Source organism: Calidris pugnax, unplaced genomic scaffold (assembly GCF_001431845.1).
Source record: "Calidris pugnax isolate Ruff unplaced genomic scaffold, ASM143184v1 scaffold246, whole genome shotgun sequence".
Classification (NCBI taxonomy): Eukaryota; Metazoa; Chordata; class Aves; order Charadriiformes; family Scolopacidae; genus Calidris; species Calidris pugnax.
In genome coordinates this window covers 147,477-166,882 of record NW_015090989.1, presented here as the reverse complement: position 1 = coordinate 166,882, position 19,406 = coordinate 147,477, and the positions used below count along the sequence as shown (strand labels likewise).

General features: G+C 36.0%; 1 protein-coding gene across 7 annotated transcripts in view; it reads left to right on the top strand.

Annotated features, from left to right (window-relative positions):
• DMD (dystrophin) overlaps window positions 1-19,406 on the top strand; it is a 1,195,780-nt gene that overhangs the window by 1,037,822 nt on the left and 138,552 nt on the right. For all 7 annotated transcript variants that reach the window (XM_014954058.1, XM_014954055.1, XM_014954053.1 and 4 more), the window contains 2 exons: window positions 5,525-5,603; window positions 16,885-16,945. In XM_014954058.1, the coding sequence (XP_014809544.1) occupies window positions 5,525-5,603; window positions 16,885-16,945 (140 nt within the window). The remainder of the gene's footprint in view (window positions 1-5,524; window positions 5,604-16,884; window positions 16,946-19,406) is intronic.

Genomic DNA, 19,406 nt, shown 5'->3' with positions numbered 1-19,406 from the left:
ATTTGTGAAGACATCCACCTAGAAATAAACCAGGAGAGCCCCGAGAGATATCACATACAAAGATGTGTGATATACAATTGTATAGACTTCTCATTTGCTAATTTCATGTTTTCAGCTACATTGACTTTAAGATAATGTTGTCACTGGTGTCATGTGTAGAGTTGTTTTGAGTGGGGTTGTTTAGTTTCTTGTTGTGTTGTTTTTTTTTTAAGTGAATGCAAACAACTAGCCATCAACAGAATGGATTGACTCATTGTTCTGCACAGTGCTTCTTCTGAAGCACTTACATCTCTTCTTAGCCTTTTAGGAGAAAATAGACAGTTATTTTCAATTATGGCAACTTGATCATGCTACAAGAGACTGAGGGATGCTAATTTAGCCTCTGTTTTTGTAATAACCTTATTTCTTTCCTTGCCTATTAAATATTCTGAGATGAATGTAAATATTACAAACAAGAAGAAAATTATTAAATCTTTTTTATAGGTAATAGTCTTTTTACAGGAGATAGTAATGTTTTCAAGCAGAAAAAGATGAGTGTATAATGCATCTTTTTAGCTGTTTCACTAACATGGCAGCAGTTGAATTAAACTGTGCTATAGTACAGCAGGGGTGTTCTTGTTCCGGTGTCATTTAGGAAGAATTGTAGGTGTTTGTGGTTTTTTGCTCAAGAGCATGCATTTGCACATTTACCATTTGCATTGGCCAGGAAAGCCAAATGCAGCTGCATGCTAGATCTCGTTAAGAAGCACTGCAGGAGACATTATTTGAATATATCAAGAAGGGAGATGCATAGTGTTTAATAGATAACTAACGTTTTTAGTATTTTTGTATGCTTTGTTCCTCACCTTTATAAAAGGGTGTCCAAACAGAGGACTATGATAGAGAGGCGAATTGCCTTATAATTCAGGTGTGATTCTTGCATTAGAGTTTGGAACACACAGAATTCCCTTTCTGAATTGCCTCAATGCTAGCAAGAGTGGAGGTATTCTCATACTCACCTGTAACATTCCCTAGCAAGAGTGGAGGTATTCTCATACTCACCTGTAACATTCCCTGTTTGCCTGATTTATCACTACACATCATCACTAGCTTCACTGGCCATTTGTCTGTGTCCATTTAACATTCACAAATAAGACTTTTTGGATTACATTCCTTGCAAAATTTGTTGAATGTGAATTCTTTGAAGTGTGCTGAGCAAACAGGCATCCAACCAGCCACCTTCACTCTCACAGCGTTGGAGCCACTCATTTTGCAGAGCATGTTCTATCCCAGAGGTCAGAGATCATCTGTTTGGGAGGGAAGCACCCCAAAGGTAGTTTCCTTTACTGAATTTCTTCAGTTGAACACCAAAGCTATGGGGAAGACTGGGGCAAAATTAAGACACAGTGCTAGACCTCAGCTGAGGTCACTCATTATTTGCAGGTACAATTTTAACAACAAATTAATGTGAGTCTGCTTCTTCCATTGTGTCTTTCTGAATAGCTCAGCAACTCCAGCACACTTAATAGCTGGTGTTAGGTACTTTTTGAGAACATGGAAGATACTAAGAATCAAACAACTTAATTTTCCTGTTTGATCTATGCCTGTTTTGCAATGTGGACATAAATACAAAAAAAATGTTTTAGATACAATAAACATGTTCTCCATTAAAATTTAGCAAAATGAAAAAAAAACAAATTAAAAAATTTAGTGGTAGACTCAAGTCAATTCCATGAAATCCTTTTATGATTTCAGTGGAGCTGTTGTAACAAGTGCTTCCAAGGTTGATCCCCAACATTAAGTACAGTATGTAAAAACTCATCCTAACAACTACATAACATAGCTTTGCTTTTGTTATTGTTGTAATTTTGTATTGTTGTTTTTCTGAACCTGATTATATAGTCAGTTCACATGACTGCATTCAAATGATGGGAAAATAAGCTTGTTTCATCAAATGTTTTCAAAGTCTTTAAAGGAGAGGAGCTTTAAATAACTTTTTTTTTATTATTCACTTATTTGTTTACCAGAAGCTGTTTATGTTCCATGTCAATATAACTTAAAATCAGTATAAGAATTTTAATATTAATATCTTCAGCTTCAAGTATAATGTTTACTGCACTACTGTGACTCTTTCATTTGTTATGATTGAAAGAAGATAAATGTAAAACAGTCGATTAAATAAATAATGGAAATGCATGTCTCTTCAAGCATGCATCCGCAGTGAAGAAAAGCAACAGTTAAAGTACCCCAGTTGCAGAAAATCCTGATTGTTTGTTGGTTTTTTTTTAAGTCAAAATCAGATATAAAAAGATTTTGGTTAGTTAAAACACAATTCTCCTTTCTTGATTCATGTAAAGTAATAGCTGACGTCTTAGAAATCCACCTATTGATTTTTCAGTGACATGACTCGTGGAGTAATACTGTAAAGAGTTTTCCTTAAGAGAAACCCAAATTCAATCCATAGTCCCATCTTGCATGTTATGTACTGGTAACAGTGCCTTGAAAATTATTACTTTTTGAATATTAGTCTGGCTAAGCTAATACTAGTAGGAATAGACTACTGAAGTCAGAAGACATAATTTTTCCTTTGGTCATTGAGATACGGTGTGTGTGTAGGGGGTGGTATTTGCAAAACTTCATTAACTATATATGTTTTCTTCCATTTGAAGGTAGGAATATGAATGCTTGAATCAGGTTGAAAATGTTTACAGTTTTCTTCGCACAGCTCCAGTTTTTCACAGCATCATTTTGTTCTAAGGGAAACTGTACTTGGTTTGGAGCATAACATACAAAAATACATGTGATTATATTAGAGTAACCTATTTCACTTGACTTGGAAGAAAACAAGACAAAATTTAAAATTGGGAATTACCTATGGCTTGTTTTTGAAAATCAATTTAAAAAAAATTTACGTGCCAGTGAGAATTTTTTTCAACAGTTGCAAATCAGTTCTGCAGACTTAAGTGGATATGATTCTCCTTCTTCAGGGTGTAAACCACAAAGCCAAATATGACTTTGGTTTTATTACATCAGACACATATGTTTCTGTAACTTTAAGTAATCATTGTTCAGGTGGGGTTTTTTCAATTGTTCAAAATTAGCCCAGTTATTGAGGGTTCAAATTCTGTTATTTTATCATGTACATCTTAGTCTTGGTAAAATTCATAGAGAATGACTGCAATAATCTTCCGTGCTCTACCATCAACAGTGAGTTCATCTTTTGGCACCTATAAGGTAGTATGCCGATACATCATTAATGTTATTTCCTGACAGCCAAATGGAATAACTTTTTGTGTTCTCAGGTGATATTTCCTGGAGAATACTCAAGATTTCCAAATGTTTTGTTCATCTCTGTATTGACAAAATCTACCTCTAGACTGAGGTATTTTCTGGCTCACATCTAAGGCTGTTCAGTTTGAGAGTTTACTCTGAAGCGTGTTAGGTATTTTATTTTGCTGCATGGGCATATATGGCTAAAAATCTCAGTTTAATAATTTTGTGCGGCTCAAAGCTCACTTGGATATTTTGAAGTGACTGAAATTCTCAGTTTTAGCACACTTAAAGATGTTGTATGGGCTGTGAGCTGGTAGTGGTTGCACATATCACAGGGTTCCCATCCTCTATTCTGACGACAAGCTGGCTGTTGTCATTCTCCTCCATGAAACACTGCTACCCGTTGCCTATTTGTAGAGCTCTCATTATCTTTAGAGAATCTGCATGCCAGAAAGTATTTTTTTCCATCCTAGTAGACTTACTGAAGAGTAAGTACTAATATAAAGGAGGAACCTTATGTTTCTTTTTTAACCAATAATGTCCTAATGACAAAATAGGTGTGTTATGAGGTTTATTTTAAGAGGATCCCGAAGAGTAGTTATAATTCCATTGACATTTTTCCAGGTGTTGTTTTTTTTTTAATTGCATGTGTTTGTTTTATGTAAATTTAAATTTATTTTCCTAGTCTTCATTGTTGAAAGGCCATTGAAAATAATATCGCACAAGTTTATGCTTCTATACTTAATGATTTGATGACCAGAAGCACGCCTATCATTGTTTTCTATGCACTTACAGACTTCTCAACCTTATATCTGTCCTGTGAATTAGTTGTGAACTCAAGCCAAAAGCCAATCCCTAGTATGAAGCATTGGTTAACAGAACATCTGTCCATGCAATTCACTCCAGGCTTAAATTGTCTTTTACCCAGACACCTTCTACTCACGGTTTCAGAAGTTATCCAGAGTTCAGCCTCTTCCTAGGCCTAGTTTTGTCTAGCTAAGCAATCAGCAAGATGAAACAGAAAAAGCACCAGTCATAGGACTGAGCCAGAACGTGCCTGCCATAAACCTACCAATATAAATGTTGCTTTGTGAACAATTCTGCATTCAAGAAAGCAGTAGAAATAGGAGCAGAGGCTGCATGATGATGTGCTAATAGCTGAGTTATATGGAGACATACTGGTCAACGGAGACTAACAAAAAAATCACAGTGATCATGTCTTGGTATAGGAAACCAGAGGAGCAAAAAAGACACAGAAATGGAGGGAGCTGAAGGAAAGGCATCTGAAAAATGGCTTAAGGAAAGGGGGGCTTTTTGATCATAGTGTCAGTTTTGAAACTGTAAGCAATTGCATTCTGTTATTAAATTTCTATTGTGTTTAGTGAAACAAGATTTTGGGGGCTATTGGTTGTTTTATTTAATGCATTTCTAAAATATTCTGTCATTATTCTCAAACATTCTTCCTTGCTTTACCTAATCATCTTCTTAGGCCTAACTTAATGATAGCATCCTTTTAGAATATAGGCTATAAAGATGCTGGTAGACATCATTCATACACAATGGAATCTTAGAGCAACCACCCGCTCTTGGCTGCTTGATTGATACTTTACTGGGATTTTCAAGGGTAAAGATAAAAGCATTCTTACAACTAGCATCTGTGTTTTCATGCAGTACAACCCCCCAAAACATTACAAACAACACACTCTTCAAAGGACTCTTCCGAGGAAAGGGTCGAGTGGGTAGGACTGATCTGATTGAAACAACAGAGAAATGTTTATGCCAGATGCACTTTGGTTACCCTCATTTCAGCACTCGGAAAAAATATGGTGATCACGTTTAAAAGAGATTACTTTTCACATGCTGATTCGTAATCGTACATTCTCAAAAAGCACTTTTGAGGTAGTTCTGTGAAAGTACTGACAGGGAGGAAGGTTCTGACTTCAATATTGGCAAGCAACAGTTGTATTCTGTTCAGGTACATAAAGTGAGGCAAATTTGCTATACCCTTATTTATCAGCCTTTGCTTTTTCCACTTGTTCTAGCACCAGGTAAAATTGCGGGGAAAAGCCCCACCAAAAACCAAACCTGTTTTGACCTCCTTTCTTTTGGACAAGACACATTAAATCTCACTTAAGCCCGGAGGGTTAATGATTGTTGCAGCAGCTTGCTTTATTTCAAACAGAATGTTCTCTAATGAAAAGAGTATCTGACTATAATTGCTACTTGATAATTGTTTAGAAGAGAGTAAATTTTTTTTCTCCTCTCTTAACAGGTGGCCATTGAGGAACGGATCAGGCAACTGCATGAAGCCCACAGGGATTTTGGCCCCACTTCCCAGCATTTTCTTACTAGTGAGTAATCTACCATTTTTTGTGCTCAGCTGCACACACAGTTAATTGATATTTTTGTAGCCATGTGCCAATTATTGTTGCTATGAGTTTCTATTTTAGACTGTATTATAATGGTTTTCATTTTTTTCATTACTGGGAGCAGAAGACTGTTAAATGAGTTAATGTAGTCCAGAGTAAAAGGAAAATATCTGCCAGTATCAAGTCTGTTTGTTCATACGTCTGTTAATGCAAGGCTGATCTTCATTGTTTGACGGTTCCCTTTTAGGACTATCAAATTAAAATTATATTAAAAATTGTAAGAGTGGCTGATGTTTGTAAGTGAGAATTATAAAAAAAAAAAAATTCTATTTGGTTTATCTGTTCAAAGAAATATTTAGCTCTAAAAAGGGGCAAAATAAGACCTGCAAGAAAAATATTTTGCAGGATTTGCTTGCTTAGCAGAGAAGTGAGAGGATCAAAACCATAGTGGGAAAGTTGGCAGAAGGTTGGCAGTTAAGTAAACTTTTTACAACTCTGCATAAAATATAATTGCGGTAATATTCCCACTCCACCTCCACACACACTCTTTTATCAAGGATGTTTTGAAGTACACTGAAAGACAACTTGAAACACCTTCAAAGCTCCGAGGCGGTGACTAAAGTGAAGCTTCTTAAAGGCCATGTCTTTTCTATTGTACTTCAATTAAGGAAAGTAAACAGTAAAACTTTATTTAAGAGATTATATCAGCAGAACAGAACACAGTCATAGGATAATGGTCTCCTGCATGCAGTGGGACAAGCTATCCAGACATCAGAAATAGATGTTACTATTATTGCACAGCTACATTCACAGTGGGGTAGAGGACAAACTTTTCTTTAGATGATACTGCATTGTAGTTTTAATTGGTTAACCATTTTTCCACTGAAAATCTCAGTGGAAAACTGAAAATTCTCAGTGGGATGAACTGCAAATTAAAAACCAGAGTTGATGTTGTACCATATAAGCACAATGCAGACTCACAGTGATTAAGCCCTGCATCTTATTTTATCAAATTATGATCTTGTGAAGAAGTAAACCCTATTTTTGTAATTTCTACTTCTTTTTCAAAATCTCTTTTAACTGTTAATCACTGGGAACAATTTATCAGCTCATACTGCAAATCAGACTTGTAAAAAATTGAACATGTGGAATTATGGATAGATGACATGAATGCAATATGTAAGCAAATGTCTGTTTTTCTTATGAAACACAGTGTATTGCTGATGAAATAATAAATTTTAAGGGTTAATTAAGCAAGCTATCTTGCAATCTGGAAAAAACTAGAGTGAGGTGAACCACACTATCACACTGAGCAGTACATCATTGTTCTGTGCCAGTGCTGAGTACAGCCAGACAATTTGTGTAACAGTTATGTCTAGACCCATTCTGCATTATTACTGATAACCTAGATCAGTCTGAAAGTTGCTCAGTTTTATAATAGTCACCTCTTTTAGCCCACCCACCATTAGTGAGACACTGAGAAAATATGCTATTCTTCTGTGTACTAACCAGAGCCAGCAAAGAGTTGAAATCATTCTTTACATTTCTCACCGTTCAAGGATCACTTTAGGAAAAGGAACCAGATGAAAACATGTTGACTTTGGAAGTAGCGAAACCACTAAGAAAAAATAGACGTGAAATTGTTTGTTTGTTCTCTTTTTCTTAAATGTGTGTCCAAATCCATTTTCTTACATGTACATGCAAAATTTAGGTATTTGAAGCTCTGAAAATATCCACAGAATCCTTCCCAAAGTGTTCAGTCACTGAAAATTGCCAGTCAGTCCCTTCTTTCATAAGCATCAAGTTCCTCAGTACCATGTACTGTTACTACACCTGGGGGAAAATACCATGCTTTTACATGCTTTTCACGTGCTCCTCTGCCCCATCTATTGGAGGGGTAGCGCTGCAGGAAAGAGTGCCAGCATCTTTGCCATCTAGCCCCAGTCTTGTTTCTTTATCTGTACTTTTGGGGATGAACAAGTCAAACATAAGGGTTGCCAAACAGAATTGGACAGGTCAAATGAAGGTGAATTTAATGGCTTGTAAATGATCTTTCAGTGCATGGAAAACAGAGTCCAAGTTGGATCAGTCAGTTGTGGCAAGAACAGAGAAAAGATGAATCATGGTAATTCTGCTCTCTGGTTTTATTTTTACAAGCTCAGCACACAAAGTGTTGTTACCTAAGGAGCTGAGATACACGTAAGAACAATGCAATCTGTAGTAAGTAAGGAAAATAAGCAATTTATTGGCCACTTCATACCTAATTTATGTGCTAGTAACAATAGTTCATCTCAAACTCAGCATCAACTTTCCCTCTAGCACACATACTTGCTAACCTTAAGGTGCGATGATGAGTGATGATCTTCAACTCCCAACTACGTTTACATTCTATAAAAAATTGTCCTTTTTGTGTTGATATACCTTTAAATAGTTCTGCAAAAAGGATGGTACTGTAGTCAGGCTCACGTTAAATCATGACTGAATTACATTTCTCTCCTATCTGGAAGAAAAACATATGAGCTGCTAATCTGCAGTAATGTTTTTATGTGTTCATTATTATCTTATATATAGAAATTATGGTGTCATCTATTTCTGCTTGGTTGGAACTGAAGCTGCATTGGACTGTTGAAAATCTAGCACAAAAGTCACGGGGGAGTGATGCAGGAACCTCATGTTTGTCTTGCCCTGTGCAGGCAAGGAGTCAAGCGGTAGTCCCTGTTTCTAAGCATTTACAGCCTGTTCTAAGGCCTATTCTTATGGCTGTTTCTGAAAGAGATGGGAAGGAAAGTGTGAGCTAGAGAGATAAGGAGTGAAAAAGAACAGGAAAAAAAAGTCTACTCCCTTGTAGCATTTTTAATTTAGGGACATTTTTTCTCCATTGTCCTTTCATGCAGCTCAACCTTCTCTTTCCACTCTTCCTTCTTCTAAATGACCAGGTGACAGTGTTTATCTATGCTGTGGCACAGGATAATTTAGATGTCTCTTGGTTGCGAGTTAAAAAAGTAATGACAAAAGAGCTAGGACACTTGTGTCTTTATACCAAGGCTTTGGGCTGCCCTCAAGTATAAAGGGCTCTCATGAAAACTGCCCCTTACCTTTCTGCTAGCACACAAAATTGCCTCTCTCCAGGACTCCTACATATTTTTTTTGCCAGGCTCTGTCACCTCAGCCCTTGATCTTCTGATCAGTCCTTCATGTTTCCCCAAGCTCATTTCACTCTACCAGTCTCCACGAAGTCGCAACTCCTCCTCAGTTTATTCCTTGCCAAGGGAAGAGACTCCCAGCATTCACAGCAATAGCTGTTAAGATATAGCTGATAAATGTATTACATGTGCAAGACATCATATTGTGACTCCATGGAGTGAGTTTGTTGGGTTTGAAGATTTTACTGTTTAATTAGAATGATCTAAATCAGGCTGTGGGGAAAAATAGCAAAAGAAAATCTCCTTTCTGCTAAAGACAAACTGGTAAATATTTAGCAAAGTAATTTTAAATATCTGTGATCCTTTCATGGTTGATGGTGCTTAATTTGGAAACTATATGCAGCAACTGAAGTGTCAAAAGAGTACCTGCAAATTTCAAACATAATGCCAGCTCCAGAGTTTTCAGTGACTCCTCTGGAATAATTTTACTTTTTTGACTTCTCCTATATTTTTATTTGTGATCTTGCCTCCTACAAAGAATAAGATTCATTGCCTCTTGTTGGAGGACTCACCTATATTTGTCATAACAGATGCTACTTTTTTTTCTGAGATGCAATAAATGAGAGGTAGGATTGATGGGAGACTGTTTTTAATATCATTTGCTGTGCTAGCCAGCCTCCCATCAATCCTATTTGTAATGTGATAGCTCATTCACTTTCATTACTTGTGATCACTGAAAAATAGAAGGTATTACATCTTTTAAAAGCATAAGCATACCTTGTAATTTACTGTCCAGCTTGAGTATGAGCCATCTGTTAGTATGCATAGCATGTCAATGAAGCAACTGCACGAAATAGTGCTCAAATATAACTGGCAATTACTTACTAGTGTGACTGGGAGATCCCAGGGGCTGCTTGTGATTCTCAAGTTCAGACAGCATGGACTTCTGTCAAGGTGAAGAACCTGGAAATATGAGGATCAGAAAAAACACTTAGGTTTGCAAGTCTAAGAGGCTGATTTACATCTAGCTAGTGTTTTGTGATTTCTATTTCCCAGGCTACAAGCTTCTGCTACCTGGATATTTCAATACCAGATTTTTAAATCTGCGTACCTAAATATGTGCTAGGAACTGTATTTAACTGGAAAAAACCTAACTATGCCTTTAAGTTTTGGACTTCCAAGCAGGAACAGCACTGACTTCAACATGAAATGCGGCAGCCATAGCATCTTTCATTCAGAAATAGAAAAGTTGCAAACACTGGAGCCAACAGCTAGTTTGAGGAGCTAGCAGTCAGAGTGTATCTGCTGCATTTTGTATCACACAATTTTTGCTTAATGATAATAAAAAATATGATCACAGGAGTGGGCTATGTAACCTAGGTCCCTCCTTCTCTGGATAAGCTCAGAGCTTTAGGGTTCAGATGTGGTTCATTTCTGGGCCTTTGTGTTTTCCTTCAGTTATCTAGGCCACTTTCCTGAGAAACTGGAGATGTGGGTCTGAATTCCTTCAAGCTGAGAGAAGTCAAATACTCATGTCTCCCACATTCAGGGTGAGCACTTAGATTATTATGCAAAGCAAAGATTAGTGAAGCTCGCTCTTGCACAGGAAAATGTCTTTAAAAGGGCAAGTCCTGCTAATTAAGACATCTGCCTCTAAAAATGACAGGGCTCTAGGCCCCTCACAACACTTTACCCATCCACCTGATAGATTATTTTCCAGTGCTAACAACTATATCTTTCTCTCTTATTTCTCACTGCGTACATTATATTATACTGTCGTCCAGATAGCACTTTTGACATGCGCACATTGATGAACATGTCCATTCATCCATGTCTTTTGGATATATGATTTAATATATCTCTTTCTTGTTCTGTTGGTTTTTATTTGTCCTCAATCTAAAAATACTGCACAGTTTTTATTTTAAAGCAGAGGTTTTTGGTGGCAATTAGTCAAGAAAAGTACTGTCTTATTTTTGTCATAGCAGCCTAATTGATGTCTGTATTTTATCCTTGGTTGGTAGGCAATCTTATATTTTGCAATGCTAAATAATTTGCAAGTGATCAAATTATATTCTTTTTTACTCTTAGTGAGTATAAGACTCAAAAGATGGGTTATTGTCTTTTATATATTTGTCTGCTACTACTTTACTATGAATTACTATATTGCCATGACAGAATTTTCCCCTTCCACGTTTTATAATCTTTTTGAAGGAACATTGGATCTGTGAAGCCTAAATGAAAACTACACTGCCAAGTTTAAGTCCGATGCATTTAACCATGTGTCCATGTTGTCATGAATGTATGTTGTGTTCAGTTTAGGGCATTTCTTTGTCCTTGAAGTCCAGGACTGTGGTACAATAAGGATATTTTATATATGTGTATTAGTATTTTTCTGTTATATTTTGCTATGTGAGACACAGAATATTTATCAAAGATTTATTTTCTATTTATCTAACTCCATTTGCATAAAAATCACCACCAATTTGATTAGGTCATTTTATGACCTCATTTGATGAACCAGTTTTAGAGATTTTATTTTTAAGAGCATAAGAGTGTGATAGAAGTTACCAATATGAAGTACCTGTTACTTGGGATATGTGGATCAGTACAGAGTATGTCACTTTGCTGTATTTCATGCAGTATTTCGTTGTTAAACAAGTAGATGCTTGTATTTTTGCCATTTTACAGTAGTGTGACATTTAAGAAAATGAACATTAGATGGATTTTATATTTTGCATTACAAGAGGAACTTGGAAACTTCTGGAGAAACTGCTCATAATTAAAGGTGTGCATTATTTAGGTAGTATCATTATGTTTACCCTAGGCTGCAGGTAGAGAACCTTGTGTTGGCCATAAAATTCCAGCGGGGGGGGGGAATCATATTTTTACAGATGTACACTGACATTTGTTGCAAAGGATCTCAAAGAACTCATAGATTATGCAAACACTTCTATTGTACCACTGTCACACAGGCATACGTATTGGAGATGGCATCCTGCCACCATCAGTCATGAACTGACTATGGAGGGGAAACATTGCTTCAGCATATTCTTTCAGGAAGAGAAGTAGAAGCTCATTATAGTCTGTGGAGAGCAATAATTTCTCATTTATATTGGTCTCACCTGAAAATAGTTGGAATAGTACTCAATGCGTCTTCTTTGAAAGGTTATGGTACCTTAGGCAGATCTGAACTTCTGACTCTTGGGGAATCAAGAGTACTTTCCATATGCAAAGATTGTCTCACCATGTTGTTATCCCTGCCTGCCTTTGTCTGAAGTCCCCAACTCCATAACTGCTGCTGTGAAAATGATGGTATGAAATCAGAAATTATAATTAAACAAATAATAAATAAAAAGACTAAATAAATAAAATTAATAAATAAAAAAAATTCCTAGCTCTATGTTTGCATGAAGATACTAGGTAGGACAATGTAAGTCATGCAGGTAGAGTCCCTAGGCTGAATCAGTGAATTATTAAATAACATCATTAAAATGTTAACTAAATTAAGCACCTTGCTGAATTACAGCTACTATGGCCACCAAGCAGGTAGTGCAGGTCTTGATTGTGAACATATAAATGAGCTCAGCTTTGACAATCATGATGCTGAAATGCATATATTATAAAAAGAATAAATTCATAAGAAAGAAAGAATTGAGAAAAATATTGAGAAGAAATATTTAACAGTGTATGGGTACTAGGTGGTGCTACTTCGTGGTTCTGTCCTAAAACTTTTTCCCAATACTTTAACCCTGAGAGACAAATAAGGGTCAAAGGATTTATTTGTATTTAGAACTGAAAATGTCCGCTCATGCCATTATATAGTGACTAGAAGTGTGTGCTGACTATGTAAATAAGGACCGCTGAGAGTAACTTTTAAATGTGGACATATTAAATTTACTCTTTGAATAGCTGGAGGAGAAATAGTTTACTGTTAGTAAACATACATATATTTTTCATTATGTTTGTAGTGCCAAAGTGAAATATTTATCAGATTATTTTTTTAATATCAAAACAGATAAAATTATACTATCATCCTATTTAATATTTCATTCAGATCCCTGCATAGATTAAAACACTACTGAAGTTCAGAGAGCCAGCATGCTACCGTTTCATTATATATTCTACAAATAAATAAGGATGTAGGCTTACTGTCAAGAACCATGTTCACTTATGTTGAGTAGGCAAAGCAAGTCTCAGATGTTAGCACACTAAAAGAAAGAAATAAAACTCCCAAATTAGGTAACCATTAAAATGCATATCAATGCAAATAAAGTATAGGGAAATCTAAATTCACTCTTCAAATGCCCCATATTTTGTTGTAGTATTTAATTTCAGTCAACAGCGTTGCAGGTAGCTGGTGTATGGTAATTGGTTCTTACACTGTGCAAGCTAGAACAATAAAACACTTTCGAACTACATTTAGCAAGCAGGAGAATGTCTGCTTTGTGAGTGCTGTAGCACACAGGGATACTAGAGTGTCATATAAAAAAGTGTTTGCCAGCAAGAGTTTTGGACAGAGTACTAAAGTAGTGTTAACCAGGAATTAAATATATATGTCCATTACCTGCACTAGTGTTGTAATGGCTAATAAACCTGTACTGGTAACCAGAGATAAGAAACAGCTGTTCTCAGCTTCTGGACCTCTGCCAAAAATGAAATTATTATTCTCCTAGCATAGCTGTAAAAAGTACTACATATTTTGTCAACTCAAATTTATGCAAGGCTAGAATCATCCAGGAAACCAAAAGTGTATTATAGACAGCTTCACAGCAATCTCTTGAAGGAACACTAAATCCAATTATGCAGAACATCACAGAATTGTTTGTTATTCCTAAAGCACTTAGTTCTTGTGAAAGCAAAGTATTTGTTCCTCTTCTAATGTATCAAGAACACTATCATATGTAAGATTCTGCAATAATAAGTTATGACTGCAAATCTCTTACCCAGATTAATTCAGAAGCAACAGAAGAAATACACCTTCCAAACAATATGCAGCAATCTATTCTGTCCTTTAGGCATTGAATTAAAAACAAATGTTAAAGTGGAAGGATTGTAGCTTGGTGATATTCCCACTGGGAATATTGATTTTTATTTGGGAGAGAAATATGTAAGAAGGTCAATTTTTAGTTAATACTGAAGGGCATTTTATTTTCAAAAATTATAATTTAGTATAATCCTATTCAAATTAGTCCTCAGATAATACCAATTCTCATGGGTAAGAAACCTTATCATTCACTGAGTAGGAATTTTAAAACTATTTGATGGACCATGTATTAACACACAGGTTAGTATTACTGAATAAAAACATACAAAGAAATCACCAAGTAATTGATAGCATAAAATGAAATTTTGATCTATGTCGAACTCCTGGGCTTTCATTTTCTAGCCCCTTCTAGACAATGGATCATTTGGATCAGTCACCAAAATTACATTTATAGCAGTTTATGTTCTCACCAGTAAAAAGAATAATTAAGCATTGTGGTTAAGAGTTTTGTATGAACCTAAAAATAGGGTTAAAAGTAGGACATGTTCCCTTATTTTAAGGTAGCTAACATCAAAACATTAAATCATATTCCATTTTTGATGCTTTTTGTATTCCTATAAACTATGTAGCAGATTGTATCCTTACGTCATTGGAGGCCACAGCAGGCCACAGAAGCTGAGAAGCTGTACACAGCATCTTACAGCTGCAGCTCGTGCCACTGGAAAGAGCAGCTTGATGACAGCTACGCAGTCTGTAAACATTGAAGTGGCTGTCCCAAGAAGCCATGCTTGATCATATATGAATTATGTGTATAATTGAGTATTTGTATTTGGAAATGCACACAGTTCTGTGCTCTTGTATGTGTGGGTCATGATACAGACTTCAATGGCAGTGCAGCGTGCTATTTTTCCATGAGATGTAACACTAATTAAAATCCTGTGTTTCTTGCACACTTTGAGAGTTACCAGTTTTCATGGCTCATACCTTTGAAATTGAATTTAACCTTTCTTTTTTAAAGAACGCACAACTGTGTAAGTGTAAGCGATACACTCAGCTTAGCTACAGATAGTTAGCTGGGGGCTGAAGTTAACAGCAGGACCTACAGAGATGCTGTGGTAGGCTTCTCATAACTCCTTGGCCACCAGCAACCTAAAACAGGATTATCACATTCATATTTCTTCCAAAACGTACTCCTTCCTTTTCCTAGCTTCTTAACATTGTCTAAAATGTATGTGAAACCTGTTGCCCTGCTCCCCAGCCTGTGCCCTGTCCCTGGTTGCTTTTCCTTCTCCTTATCAGACCATCTAGAATGGCTCCAGGTTCCTCCACTACAGCTGATTTACCTCCCCTCTGTGAGGTCCTCCTTCACAACTCATGTGCATGCGACCACCAAAATAGCAAGGCTTCCCTCTACAGCCATTTTTACAAGCTTATGTTGTCTCTTTCCTCCAGCTCTTGTCCTCACTCCAGTACGTGGGCGAGAGAGGGGCAGTATATTTCATTCTGCAGACTGGCTCCCATGAGTCTGGTCAACAATTCTTGGAAAAATTAAACGAAATGTATATATGGGTCATTTTTATTTGTATGGATTGTGATTTGTTGAGTTTGTTAAAATACCTGCAGTTTGGCAAAGGTGTTTTTGAAGTATCTATTCTGAATGAGGGAGGGAAAGAAAATACTCTGAGCCAAGTGATCAAACAGCTAATTACGGTAACAATTATTTTCCTCTGTGAACAGCAGGGGTCACTAAAAAGAAGGGTTACACGGGCTGAGGCAAACAGGCTCTTTTTTTTTATTTTTTTTTTTTTTTTTATTCCCAACTAGATCACTGTGTATAAAAAGATCATTATATTTAAATTGAAGATTCTTGGTCCTACTGCTTTTGACAGATAAAAACCCCTTAATAATAAGACTAGCTTTCTGATTATGTCCTATACAATAAGATATCTCTGCCTTTAATAAAATGTTGAACAAAATTTTTTTACAATTCTTTTGCCTACAATGAGTTTTATATAATACTTTGTTACAAGACATTTTAATTACCTTGTAAGTTGATGTTGATATTTAACACTGTGAGTAACGTAATTTTCTCTCATGATCACCCTGTCATTTTCTCCACTATTTGCTGTTATTAAAACACAACTAGTAATGCAGAGAAATAAAAATTAAATTGTTCTCCATTTAGAGAATAACCAAAATATTCAGATGTTTTTTTTTTTTTTTTTTTTTTTTTTTTTTTATTCCCAACTAGATCACTGTGTATAAAAAGATCATTATATTTAAATTGAAGATTCTTGGTCCTACTGCTTTTGACAGATAAAAACCCCTTAATAATAAGACTAGCTTTCTGATTATGTCCTATACAATAAGATATCTCTGCCTTTAATAAAATGTTGAACAAAATTTTTTTACAATTCTTTTGCCTACAATGAGTTTTATATAATACTTTGTTACAAGACATTTTAATTACCTTGTAAGTTGATGTTGATATTTAACACTGTGAGTAACGTAATTTTCTCTCATGATCACCCTGTCATTTTCTCCACTATTTGCTGTTATTAAAACACAACTAGTAATGCAGAGAAATAAAAATTAAATTGTTCTCCATTTAGAGAATAACCAAAATATTCAGATGGTACCTCAGTGTAACTTCATTCAACATAAAATGTAAACAAGTGTGTAACTCTGTTCCTGGAAGGATAGAAAGCACTGACCATGCAAGGAAAGAAAACGAAGAAAAGCCAGTCAGATACATTAGCAGGTGGAACCCTATAAAAGAACACACCAGAGAGATAGGTCGCTTGCTCTGCTTCATGTCTGTTCTGTAAGATTAGTAGTCAAGGAAAGGTTTGTGGGGTTTTTTTGTATTTATCTTTGCAGCTGAATGAGTTCAATTTCTCTCAGATTAGGATGGAAATTTCAGAACAGCAGGTTAATCCTTCTTGTCTTCACGGACAACTGAGCAAACAGACCTGTATCGGCGTGGCCAAGTGTAAAATTGTAATTCTAGAGATTAACGTTGTCTTTCCTGTTTGCTTTGAACTTGACCTCCATGTTTCTTTTCCAGGTATGTTTGTATGTATAGGTGTATGTGTGCAGTTATTTATTTGTTTGTTTGTTTGTTTGTTGTTAACAGCTTCTGTCCAAGGCCCCTGGGAGAGGGCAATCTCACCAAACAAAGTGCCGTATTATATCAAGTGAGTATAATATTTATATTTGTCATTTATGATGGTAGTTGGCAATTTCCTTAGATTATGGTGAACAGTTCCTATGGTTTTTAAATGGGAAGAATGAAAAGGAGTGAAGTGTGCAATAAATTTCACAGAAGTATGCTAATTATTTAAAAACACAGTAGGATGCACTGATTTGTAAGTTGTTTGGTTTTATGCTACTGTAAATCACCAGCAAACTAAGTAAAGCTTTGGGGTATCTGCATATTTGAATTTGTGCCATTATCCACTGAAGAGTATGTATGGCAGGTTATGAAAAACTGAAAAAACATTCCAATTTGCAGTTGTGAAAGTGTTATGCTGTTTTTTTAACCTAGCAATTCACGTACTTTATACAATAAACTCCTTTAGGGAGAGTACTTAGTAAAATTTGCTGCTGAGGAATGACAAGGGACAAATTAGTCCCTATGGACTATTTCTTTAGAGTTTATTTCCCAAATTAGTCTAGTTTTCTTTAAGAGATGTGTATGCATAACATATGAGAGGAAAACTTAAAGAATCCACAGTTTAGAAACACTTTCTTCTAGTTTGGTGCCCTAAACAGAACCACAACACAACAAATAAGAAAGAAGTTTCAATACACTTTTTCTTCTCTCTTTAGTTTTTTATTATCTGCAATATGTGTCTTGACCTGTTTATACATAACTTCTGAAGGAAACAGGTGATGCAATGCCTGTACTAAAGACTTTAGTGCAAGTAACTGAAACACGGGTGTCATTTAATAGGCATATTCACAGGGTTCCACCTTATATTCTCAGTAATGTTCCCAGTAAACTTTGGAAATTCAACTAGTGGCACTGAAGCCATCTGGCTGCCAATGGCACTCGCAGTAGCACTTCAGTTGCACCTTTCACAACAATATGAACTGCTACAACAGCTTCAGAACAAGCATTTGAGCATTACACATGAAGTACACTAAGTCTGTAGTGCAATACAGTGGGACAGTTACACCTGGTTTAAGTTGGTTCACTGTTGCATTAAATTTGTAAGATTTTTCTGCTGTTGCTTTTTGGCTATGAATAATGACACAGTCACAAGGAAGCTGTAAACCTTTGTCAAGGAGGAGGGGAGAGAGAAATCCCTGGGGAACAAATGCTGGAGAACAAGTTGAGACTCCGGTGCTCCAGAGCCAGTTTTCTGGCACTACTGTGACGGAAAAGATCCTCCTTTTCTGTTTGCAGTGGTATGGCTTGCCTTTACGGGGCAATGCCTTGGCAATTCTTAATGTAGGTATGAAATACACTTCAGGCTGTATCTCCCCCCTCTGTGTGTGCTACTCGCATCCAACAGTCATGGGTAACTGTTGACTCTTTGCGCTAAAATGGTCAGTGGTCAGAAAAACTTGCTAGTTTTTCATGTCAACTTTCCGTTTCCTCTTCTATTCTAAGTCATTTACAAATTCAAAGGAATAGATTCATTTTATTTTGTTCACTTTAGAAAATATCTTAATAGCCACAAAGAGAGCAGTAGTGGTACTAGTTTAATTAAAGTTTAAATTCAGCCACATATTTTATAAAAGCACTTGCTGTTCTTAAGGTGTAAAACAATCTGATCAAGTTTTAATGAGTCTTGGTGAGCTGTTACATCTATCCCCTTCTCTAGCTGTTCTCAGTCATTTTTCTCTCCATTCATTTCCATTGCTCGGATTTCATATTTACACACGACTAAATTGCCTATTTTCTTACCATTTTGACTTTTAAACTTAGAATATTCTTTCTTTATTCTTTGAACTATTACTTTCCTGTCAATTGTTAATTCTCTGAAAGAGGTTCAATGAAGACTGAGCAGATATAGATAGCGTTCTCTTCATGTTTACATAATTTTCTTTCTGTCATCAACTTAGAATATCGGTGCTAGCCTCCTTTGTTAACCAAATTTGCTACACATTGATTCGTTTTCATTTTATCTGTTTTTCCCTTGATGCTTAACTGTTTTATCTCATCATTTTCACATTTGCAATGGCACAGCATTTGATAAATCCATAAATTAGGCATTACTTAGTGCTAAATCGTCAGCAGCGATGTTTACTTACTGCTAGGTATCTTCAAGGCTTGTGATTTTCCTGGTTAAAATTTCATTTTTGTACAGTTGATTAATCTGTAGCAACTAGTTGCCTCTAAAACTATTGTTTCAATAATTTCTTTCTGAGGTCATTCATGCCAGTTTAGGGTGGGTTTTTTTTCAGATTGTATTGGTGTAGGCATCATTGCCATGGAAAATATAATTATTAACAATCTACAACCTGCATCAGCTATCAGCCATTCTCTGCCCTTTTGTAGTTTCTTTGCCTGTTGTCGGCCTCATAAAAATTGCAGTCTAATGGCCTTGCACCAGCTGCTGCATTCTGGTGGGTTTTCTTCCACATTTTTATGTGCTTCCCTCCTTATGGAGATGACAAGCTGGGCCAGCAGTTCAGCCTCACCTCTCT